This window comes from Xyrauchen texanus, chromosome 11 (assembly GCF_025860055.1).
Source record: "Xyrauchen texanus isolate HMW12.3.18 chromosome 11, RBS_HiC_50CHRs, whole genome shotgun sequence".
Classification (NCBI taxonomy): domain Eukaryota; kingdom Metazoa; phylum Chordata; class Actinopteri; order Cypriniformes; family Catostomidae; genus Xyrauchen; species Xyrauchen texanus.
The window spans coordinates 10,385,996-10,397,547 of NC_068286.1; the positions used below are offsets into that span (position 1 = coordinate 10,385,996).

The window sequence follows — 11,552 nt, forward strand, 5'->3', positions numbered from 1 at the left end:
TTCTTCTAAAAATCTTTATTTGTGTTCAGCAGAAGAAAGAAAATCATACACATCTGGGATGGCATGAGGGTGAGAAAATTAGAGAATTTTCATTTTGGTGTGAACTATTTCTTTAAGGCAGTCAAATTAGTTGAATTTGAGAAATGAAAAATAAAAAAAGCTGGATACCACAACTATCTGGGAACATTACTACCGTATAGTCAACTCTAATGAATGAAAAGCACTTGTATCAACGTTATCATGAAGCTTAAGTCTGGGGTAGTACTATGGCACTAGTGCAGCACCATGTAAACAGAACTGTTTGAAGCTTTTTTTTTTCCCTTGATTTCACTTTTTACTTAACATTTGAGAATAGGAACTGGCTAAATCATTTTGTAATTTTTTTTAAATGTATGCTTTTTAGTTTAAAATGGTTCTTTGCAGTAATAGAACACTGTGCTATTTAGCTTATATGTATTCGCTGCTCCCTCTTGTAGACAAAGGAAAGAATGTCAATTTAAAATTCTGGTGATTTTAAAATTCAAATTTTGGTAATATTGTAGGTAAAATTTCTAATTTAGTTCTTCTGAGTGCCACTTATCAGTGTATATTTACCTAAATCTACGTTTGTTTTTGTTTTTTTCTCCTTTTAATCTTGTAGATTGATGAGGACCCTAATCTGATTCCTGAGGCTACCCAAGGAGGCACATTTAACTTCGATCCAGCCTCCAACCTACAAACTAAGGAGTTCAAGTTCTAGACAAACAGTGCTTTGAACTTAGGAATGGTGGATTTCCCAGCTGCTCCTCAACCCCCCGCCACCTGCTGAACCATCACCTACCAACCACTCACTAACCAGACAAACCAATCACCATGCTCTGAAACTATACTCACAGGAGAAAATAGCACTGAGGGATTTGAGTACCTATCTGAATCGCCACTCAAAACAATTGATGGATCTCAACAACCTTAAGACACAGAAGTGGAAAAGAAGTACATGACTTGTTCATTATACTGCAGTTGCCACAAAAAAAAACAACAAAAAAAAAACAGAAAAACAACAACAAAAAAAAATATATATATATATTTTGCTCTTTCTTTCTTTCACTCACTTGCACTCATAGGTGAGCATGAACATAAATAGGAACTTCTTCTCTTGTTTTACCAGCCATCATATCAGCCAAGGAAGAAGACGGAGAATCCTGAAATTTAAAGGCAGGGATTTTTCTTTTGCTTTCCAGTAAATTTCTTTCCCTCAAAACATTGTTTCTGGTGATGGTCTTAGAGTCTCAGACAGACATCTAACTCAACACGTCCAGCCTCTACTGTGTTATGCCATCGGACCCCCCCTCCCAATTCATCTGAAGTCTATGATCAAGCCTATAATGGGTTATTCCATGGAATCTTATTCAAATAGGTGAGAAGGGTGTCTCTAAAATTGTGGTGTGCAAACAGAACTGGAACCACAGCCACCAATTCTTGCTTTTTCTCAATAAATCCTGAAATTATGGATATTTTCGAAACACTGAAGATTATGAAGCAAAAAAATCACGTATGCGGACTACATAGAAAACTTTATGAAACAAAGTTTGAACAGAGAAGATGTAATCTGAGACAGTCAAGCACCATTAATTACAAAGTTCTGCAGCGATTGTGTAGTGGACATTCATTGTGCTGATCTTTTTGGTTTGCAATGGGAGTATCAGACATTTCAAAGGAGGAAACCTATGTGATATAATCATCGTCAATTCGGCCAGGACTTTTAAAGGGCCGCCCGCCCCAGCCTTTGGAAGTCCTTTATGATACCCTAACAGGTCTTCTGCTCAAGAAGGGTGCTCTGGCAGCGCTCTTATGTTTGGATTCATCTTTGCTACTTCCTTTCTGGAACCATAGTAATAAGTTCGTAGGAATAACCTAAATTGTAACCAGTCTGAAGACATTTTCACTAAATCAGTACATTTCAACACTCTAGTCAAAAACATAAGAAACTTTGCAACAGTGATTGGATTGTGAATTCTTTTTTTTTTTTTAATCAGTGGAGCTTCCGCTTTGGCAGTTTTTTTCAGTCTTACTAGCACATTTTTGGGTTTTCCCATTTTATTGCTTTAAGTTTGTGGAGAGTGACGTCCACTTAATTTTGACTATACAAGCAATGGGAAAAGGAAATCCATGACGTTGCAGTTCCTTGTTTGTGTTGTTGGTTATAATCTCATTTGCTACAAAACCTAACTGTACCAACTAAAAATACAAGTATATTTTTTTGTGTAGGTATATAATAAGAAGCTACCACATTTAGATCCACTAGACATTGTTGGGATGCCACAGAACAATAATAACATTGTGATTATCGATTTACAGCCAATAGGGGTAACCTTTATTTTATTTTTGGTTTAAACCTTTGTTTTAGTTTTTAATGGAAATTGATTGCCATTATTTGGAAAATGGGCTTTCTTACTGTTGTGACTGGACAATTTTTTTTTTTTTTTTTTTTCCATTGCATCAACTTGTAAAGGTGTATGGGAAAATACATTTGGACTAAAATAGTTGTGTTTGGGCTACAAACTGCGGATAAAGATGCTAAGGAAGCTACAAGCAGCCCTGATGATTTTTGAAAAAGCCATTTGTTGAGCAAGAAGAGATGAAAAAACAAGTTTGAATTTCAAAAACGTATCTAGACGCCTAGAAATCGAGCCACTTTAAAGAAGTTTTGTCTTGTATCAGAAATGGATACAAGCTTATTGCTTGTTGCAAGATTTTTACTTGCTGAAAAAAAATAATAATCTAAAAATTAGCAACAGATCGCATTTTGGCCTCTGATTGTTTGTATGTTTTTATAAATTTTAGAACTGAATTACTCTTTAAGGTGGCTCATCAGTATTTTTTTTTTTCAACTCTTGTGCATATTAAAGATAAAGAATGAGTTGAAATTCATTGTGCCTTTTTGTTTTTCATTTCAAAGCAACTAAAAAAAGGTTCATAATACCTACCACGTTGCATTGGAGCTGCTTATAACATGGGGTCCTTTGGGTGTCATGTCTGCCTATCTCTGGACTTTACGATGAGACGCACTCTGGAGTAGATTGTTCTACTTAAATTCTCTTCTAGTCTGTTGACTGACTTGTAATTTATCTCTAACTTCCATTCTGCGCCCTTCACATTCTTCTCATATGGATCACAATTGACCACTACCCCCCACACCTCTCTATGGCAACACATTTTTCTCATCACTCCCTCAGGACGTGCTTTATGTATCAATTAACCTAACCAAAATAAACTTGCTGTTAGCCATCCTTTTTATTGCTCTCTTATGATTGACCTTCTGATCATTTTTGTCTCTTTTACTCTTTTACCTGTTAGTCTTTCCTCCTCCGCTTTGTCCTTTCAATTTGGGTCTTTCTTTTCGGAAGTCCCTTTCTCTCTCTAATCTGTGCAATAGTGTTTTTTCTCATGCTGTCTTTAGTTTGTGTAGAGAGAGACTGGTGTTAAATGGCACTTAAGTAGCCACACACAACCTGTTTTCACACAAAGTCCTTCACCTATACCATAAAGTGAGGTCTGTCTGTCTGTCCATCTACCTACCTACAGTGCATTTAGAAAGTATTCAGACCCCTTTTCACAATTTGTTGTAGCAGTCTGATGCTAAAATGCTATAATTTATTATTTTTATCCACATCAGTCTACTCTCCATTACTCCATAATGACAAAGCAAAAAACTGATTTTTGATAACTTTGCAAATGTATTAAAAAGAAACACTTAAATATCACATTGACAAGTATTCAGACCTTTTGCTATATACTTGAAATTTAGCTCAGGTGCATCCCATTTCTCTGGATTATCTTTGAGATGTTTCTACACTTTTATTGGAGTTCACTTGTGGCTAATTCAATTGATTGGACATGATTTGGAAAGGCACACACCTGTCTCTATATAAGGTCTCACAGCTAAAAATGCATATCAGAGCAAAAACCAAGCCATGGGGTCAAAGGAACTACCTGCAGAGCTCAAAGACATGATTGTGTTGAAGCGCAGATCTGGGGAAGGCTACAAAAATATTTGGCTGTATTTAAGGTTCCCAAGAGCACAGTAGCCTCTATAATTCTTAAATGGAAGAAGTTTGGACCAACCAGGACTCTTCCTAGAGCTGGGTGTCAGGCCAAACTGAGCAATTGGGGGAGAAGGGCCTTGATAAGAGAGATGACCAAGAACCTGATGGACACTCCGGTTAAGCTCCAGAGATCATGTGTGGAGATGGGAGAAACTTGCAGAAGCCATCACTGCAACACTCCACTGATCTGGGCTTTATGGCAGAGTGGCCAGACAAAAGCCTTTCCTCAGTGTTTGGCCTCAATTGCAAGCATCATGTCTGGAGGAAACCAGGCATCGCTCATCACCTGTGCAGTACCATCCCAACGGTGAAGCATAGGAGTGGCAGCATCATGTTGTGGTTGTGCTTTGCTGCATTAGGGATTGGTGCACTTCACAAAATAGATTGCATCATGAGGAAGGACAATTATGTGGATTTATTGAAGCAACATCTCAAGACATCAGCCAGGAATTTAAAGCTTGGTTACAAATGGGTCTTCCAAATGAATAATGACCCAAAGCATACCTCCAAATTTGTGTCAAAATGGCTTAAGGACAACAAAGTCAAGGTATTGGAGTGGCCATCACAAAGCCCTGACCTCAGTCCGATAGGAAAGTTGTGGGCAGAATTGAAAAAGTGTGTGTGAGCAAGGAGGCCTACAAACTTGACTCCGTTACACCTGTTCTGTCTGGAGGATTGGGCCAAAATTACAACAACCTATTGTGAGAAGCTTGTGGAAGATTACCCACAACATTTGACCCAAGTTAAACAATTTAAAGGCAATGCTACCAAATACTAACAAAGTGTATGTAAATTTCTGACCCACTGCGAATATGATGAAAGAATAAAAGCTGAAATAAATTTGCTCTCTACTGTTATTCTGACATTTCACGTTCTTAAAAAAAAGTAGTGATCCTAACTGACTTAAGTTAGACACACCTAGTCCATGTTTTAAAATAATAGTAAAGTCATCAAAATGATGATTCAACAGAAATAGGGTGTGGAAATTATATAGAGGGTAAAAATGTGAAATCAAACCTTTTTTTATATATATTTTAGCTTCTTCAAAATAGCCACACTTGACATTTTTTCATCCAACTTCATGAGGTTTCCACCTTGGATTCTTTAAAACTATAAGAAATTAGTTTGCATGTATGCTGGACACTTATTGACTGCTTTTCCTGTACTTTATGGCTAAACATAAAAATAAAAACACAGAAAAGTATAGTTTTGGAAAGAAATTGATATATAAACAATCTGTATTTACTTATTTTAAGTTTATATATGAACTTAATTCAACCATTTAAATGCAAGCCTTTGTAACAAGGTTTTTTCTAGATCATGGGACAAATTCAGTGAAATTTATCCGAACTTTTGCCCTGTTGTTTTTGAATATCAAAAGAAACACCTTAAATTACCAGTTTTCATCTGCATTTCAATCTTAGTGTGAGCGTGAAACCAGGAAAACTACATGTATGAATTTTCTCATTATAAACATTAATATGACCATCAACTAATATACACAGGTGAAGTCAGAAGTTTACATACACATTAGCCAAATACATTTAAACTTAGTTTGTCACAATTCCTGACATTTAATCATAGAAAACATTCCCTGTCTTTTTACAGGAAGTGTTCCTACAGTTTGTCAAATTTTTCATGCTGTTCCTAGCTCTTGTGTTTGTATTGTTTGTAATTTTTCAATGCAGTATTTTTATAGGTAACATTCTGATGACCACAGTTATATTATGTAGTTCAACATAATTATTTATTTAAAAATATCACAATCTTTAAAAAGTTCAACTCTATGGAAATTAAACATGATAATGTAGTTACGCCTAAACTTTCTGCTGCATGATGTGTGTGAACAGTAAGTAGAGAGAGTTCTTCATGAGCCTATGGTATGGAGTTATATTAGTGGCAAAATTCTTCAATTTGATATTTTGAGTACAAATAAATGTTCGGAGCATGCAAGATGATATTTTGAGGACAAAAAAAGGTATATTGTGCATTTATGAACTCGAATTTATAAAGCAATGGATCTTCTGGCAAAGATAAATTCATTCTGAGCAAAAAAATAAATATATTTTAGGCTTGAATAAAGTTTATTTGAATGTGAATTTGCACAGAATTGAGAAAATCCTACAACTCCATTGTTTTTTTTTTATGAGGGTAAGATATCGCTCCATCTTTTCTCATACCCACTAGCGTGAGCTCAGTGCTCGGCTTTGACTGCTGGCTTGCTCATCAGACTCACAGCAATAAATGTGCCAGAATTTCAGATGAAGTCTTTCAGTTTACATACAACTTAGCCAAATACATTTAAACTCAGTTTTTCACAATTCCTGACATTTAATCATAGAAATCATTCCCTGTCTTAGATCAGTTAGGATCACTACTTTATTTTTAGAATGTGAAATATCAGAATAATAGTAGATGGAATTATTTATTTCAGCTTTTATTTCTTTCATCACATTCCCAGTGGGATTTTTATTTTGGTAGCATTGCCTTTAAATTGTTTAACTTGGGTCAAACATTTTGGGTAGTCTTCCACAAGCTTCTCACAATAATTCCTCCAGACAGAACTGGTGTAACTGAGTCAGGTTTGTAGGCCTCCTTGCTCACACATGCTTTTTCAGTTCTGCCCATCTCATTTTATATTGGACTGAGGTCAAGGCTTTGTGATGGCCGCTCCAATACCTTGACTTTGTTGACTTTGACTTTGTTTTGCCAAAACTTTGGAGGCATGTTTGGGGTCATTATTCATTTGAAAGACCCATTTGTGACCGAGCGTCAACTTCCTGTCTGATGTCTTGAGATGTTGCTTCAATATATCCACATCTTTTTCCTTCCTCATGATGTCATCTATTTTGTGAAGTGCACCAATCCCTCCTGCAGCAAAGCACCCCCACAACATGATGCTGCCACTCCTATGCTTCATGGTTGGGATGGTGTTCTTTGGCTTGCAAGCCTCACCCTTCACCCTTCTCCCTCCAAACATAACGATGGTTACATTTGTTTTATTTTTTATTTTTATTTTTTTTTACATAATTTTCAGGAATTTCCCAAGCTGCTTAAAGGCACAGTTAACTTAGTGTATGTAAACTTCTGACACACTGGAATTGTGATAGTCAGTTAAAAGTGAAACAATCTGTCTGTAAACAATTGTTGGAGAAATTACTCTTGTCATGCACAAAGTAGATGTCCTAAACAACTTGCCAAAACTATAGTTTGCTAATATGAAATCTGTGGAGTGGTTAAAAAGTGAGTTTTAATGACTTCAACCTAAGTGTATGTAAACTTCTGACTTCAACTGTATTAGTGGTCGACCGATATATTGCAGAGGCCGATAAATTGTCTGATATTCAGAATTTTTTAAATATCACATCGGCAGATACATTTTTGTTTGTCGAAAATGTTTTGTTTAGAAAAAGTTTTGTCGATTTGTTTCTTAAAACCGCGAGTGCGCTAAGGATAATCTGCTTCAGATACTCTTTTATGGCGATAAAAGTAATTTTGAATTTGGGGTTTTCATAAGCTGTAAGCCATAATCATCAAAATTATATCAAATAAAGGCTTGAAATATCTTACTTTGCTTGTAATGAGTCTATATAATATATTAGTTTCACCTTTTAAGTTGAATTACTGAAATTAATGAACTTTTGCACGATATTCTAATTTTTCGAGTTTCACCTGTATAGAGACAACCTCTGCGGCTCTACAATATGAGAGAATAAAACAGTCAACAGTAAGTCACCCATTGCGGATACCATATAAATGAGTGTGGAAAGCCATAAACATAATATGTATAATTCCCTTAACGTGCCATGTGTAAATAATATAAAATTAATGATAAAAAGTGTTTGCCTTTGGCTAAAAAATGTTTTAATTGCTTAAAGTTTCCCTGTGAACAGTTTATTTATCACAAGATTCTCAATGTCAGTCAGAATCCTTTTTTATTCTTCTCAAAAATATGTTTGGTACCTAACCAGAATGTGTCAAATAAAAGGCAGTGAACACTGGCATGATATATTACAACTTTAATTATATATAGTATATATCATGGCATTTGCACTCAGTGACCACTTTATTAGGTACACCTATACATCTACTTATTGATGCGATTATCTAATCAGCCAATCGTATAGAAGCAGTGCAATGCATAAATCATGCAAACACTGGTCAGGAGCTATATTTAATGTTCACATTAACCATCAGAATAGGGAAATAACTGTGATCTAAGTGATTTTATCCATGGCATGATTGTTGGTGCCAGATGGGCTGGTTTGAGTATTTCTGTAAATGCTAATCTCCTGGGATTTTCACGCACAACAGACACTAGAATATACTCAGAATTGTACCAAAAACAAAAAACAAGAAATGCCTTGCTGATGAGAGAGTTCAACGGAGAAGGGAGAGGCTGCGTTTCACAAAAGCATCGTAAGCCTAAATAGATTGAAGAAGCCATTGGCGCCAATGGTCTCTACAATCAATTTAAGCTTGTGATACTCTTGGGAAACCCAGCCCAGGCTGGTTTGAGCTGACAGAAAGGCTATGGCAGAGGTGGAAAATAACGAATTACAACTACTCCCATTACAGTACTCGTTATACAGTAGTATAACCAGCAGGAGACCATTGATTTGTCAACACTACACTGCATAAGAGTACATTTATTGAATATTTTTCCTAAATAAAATTTCCCCGGGGGCGTGGTCGAGCATTTGTCAAGAGAGAGAGAAAGCGGTAAGGGTACACACCTAAGCACTATAATATCTAACAACTGTTTCCGACCTGGCACTCGGCTATGGGAATTTGCACCGGAGACAAAGTGCTTGTATTACTCCCAACATTGCTTGCCAAGTGGCAAGGGACCTTTGAGGTCACACAATGTACAGGAGATCTCGATTATGAGGTAAGGCAAAAAGATAGAGGTGACGCACATCAAATATACAATTTCAACCTCCTGAAATTATGGATTGAGGATGACCCTGTGACATTGGCGATGGTAGTTCCAGAGAGGGGGAGCTCAGGTTGGAGGTGAAGTTAAAAGCCAATCATGTCACCCCGGTCCCATGTGGAGACCGCCTCTCGACATCTGAAGTCACAGAGGTTGCCGAATTGCAAAAATAATTTGCAGATGTGTTCTCGCCTCACGCACTCGTCCCTACCAGCTTCCCAAGAAAAAAGTGGTTTGGGAAGAATTAAATGCAATGCTCGATGTGGGAGTAATAGTAATAGTAACAGTGATTTGCCCAGCCTGGTCGTTCTAGTCCCTAAGAGCGACGGGTCATTACGATTCTGTGTGGATTATAGAAAAGTCAATGTGGTGTCTAAATTTGACGCATACCCAATGCCTCGTTTTGATGAGTTGCTCAATCGGTTGAGCACAGCTCGCTTTTACTCGACACTGGATTTTACAAAGGGTTATTGGCACATCCCCTTAGTGCCAATATCCCATGAAAGAACATCTTTCTCCATACCGCTTGGCTTACACCAATTCGTGAGAATTCTGTTCGGTTTGTTTGTTCGGTGAGTCCTCAGCCTGCACTCTGCTTATGCCGCTGCCTATCTGGATGACATCATTGTATACAGTAATGATTGGCAGGGGCACATGCAGCATCGGAGAGCTGTTCTGAGGTCGCTGCGATGAGTGGGACTCACGGCAAACCCCAAGAAGTGCACAACTCGATGGGTGGAGGTACAATATTTGGGGTTCCACTTAGGTCACGGGCAGGTGGATCCCCAAATTGCTAAGACCACAGCGATTGCGACCTGCCTGAGAGTCAATACCAAAAAGGAGGTGAGACAGTTCCTGGGGCTGGCTGGCTACTATAGATTAATTATAGATACTATAGCTACTAATTATTCTCTGCCACCAGCCCACTAACGGGTCTCACTAAAAATGGAGCACCAGCATCCGGTCCAGGGTCAACAGGCGTTTACGCAGTTTAAAGCTGCACTTTGTGGCGGACCACTTTTACATTTGCACGATTACTCAATCCCTTTCATTTAACAGACGGATGCTTCAGACAGAGGCCTGGGGGTGGTGCTCTCGCAAGTGATAGAGGGGGAGGAATGGCCGGTGTTGTACATTAGTCGCAAGCTCTCACTGAGGGAGACAAGTGAATGAATCACACTGAAGGCCTAGACTTAAAATGCATGGCCCGCCACTGTTGTTCTGTATATGTATTATTGCATTACAGTAGTAATAATAAAGTCTTCATTAACATTGTTTATTTAACGTATTGAGATATTATTATTATTAAGTAAACTGTAGCATTTGTTACATTATATAGTACGGTAAAGTTGGAAATATATTCACAGGGCTCATTTGCGAAACGTTGTTAAAACACAAATGACGCCTCTTTCCAACCGTCAGTGGCGGGCCGTTTATTTTAAGTCTAGGCTTTCAGTGTGATTCATGCCATTAAGAAAACACAGTTTCACAATTAATAATACACTCTATCCTTTTGGGTATCATACATTATGTCGCAGGTAACTAGCAATGCCAATTGATATTTTAAAAGCATGTCCAAGCACGAACGCCAGCACTTGAAATGACACTTAATGCTCAAGCAAGCCTAATTTTAACTGCAGCATGACTGTTTTGTGAAATAAACATCTCCCGAACAGACATTCAAAAATCATAATTTTTCATATGACTACCAAGGAGGTCTATAATACCTGGAAACATATATCTAATAATCTTTGCGATTTAATTGTTGTTTGCAATAAATTTAGTTTCGTCAGGGTACACGGTTATGCTGCGCTCCATTCAAGTTGGTTGTGGGATATTCCTACTTGATATCTCTGACCATAAATGCATTCCATTCCCCGATATTCGGAAGATGATGTTTAAGGAAACAAAACTGCAGCGCTCCTGTTAGCTTAGCAGGTGTGTTTGACTCTCATTAGGGATGTCTCCTAGCAACCCAACTGATAAACAATGTTGCAGCACTAGCATTTGTGCTACTGGTGTACATTTATCAAAAGACCATAATTATTTACACACCTGTTTCTGCAGGTGTTTGTTAAACTAGCTTTAATATCATGTAATGTGGAAACGATAACAATTATGAACACATGCACTTTGTCACAAAGGTAAGAAGTAAGGTGAATAAAAGCAAATCAAATGAATGAAGAAAAAAAATAAAATGTGGGTTGTTTTTAAACGCGATGGGAGAAAAGTGCTTCAGTTTGTTCCTGGGAGGTTTCTCAGCCTTAAAGGCTCTATATGGTTAGGATTAGGGTGGGGATAGGGCATCTGCTGCCTCCCAGGAACAAACTGAGGCCTCTTTGTCCAATGGGCGTTATCAGGTCAGTGACGTTTTCACTAGACGCTTCTGTTTCCTCGCGTCATTTTTTTTTGACGACAAGTCCCGCCTCCTGGACCTCCCGCCTTCTCCTACTAGCCAATCCGGAAAATAGGATCTACTCATCCCTAGTCTGCTATTGGTCCATTGAGAAGACGTTCATTTAGCCCTAACA

General features: G+C 37.6%; 1 protein-coding gene across 1 annotated transcript in view; it reads left to right on the top strand.

Annotated features, from left to right (window-relative positions):
- The window catches only part of LOC127651554 (importin subunit alpha-4-like), a 35,985-nt gene extending 31,071 nt beyond the window's left edge, over window positions 1–4,914 (top strand). The window contains 1 exon segment of the mRNA XM_052137447.1: window positions 641–4,914. Within this exon segment, the coding sequence (XP_051993407.1) occupies window positions 641–739 (99 nt within the window). The 3' untranslated portion in view covers window positions 740–4,914.
- Window positions 4,915–11,552: the final 6,638 nt, after the last annotated feature.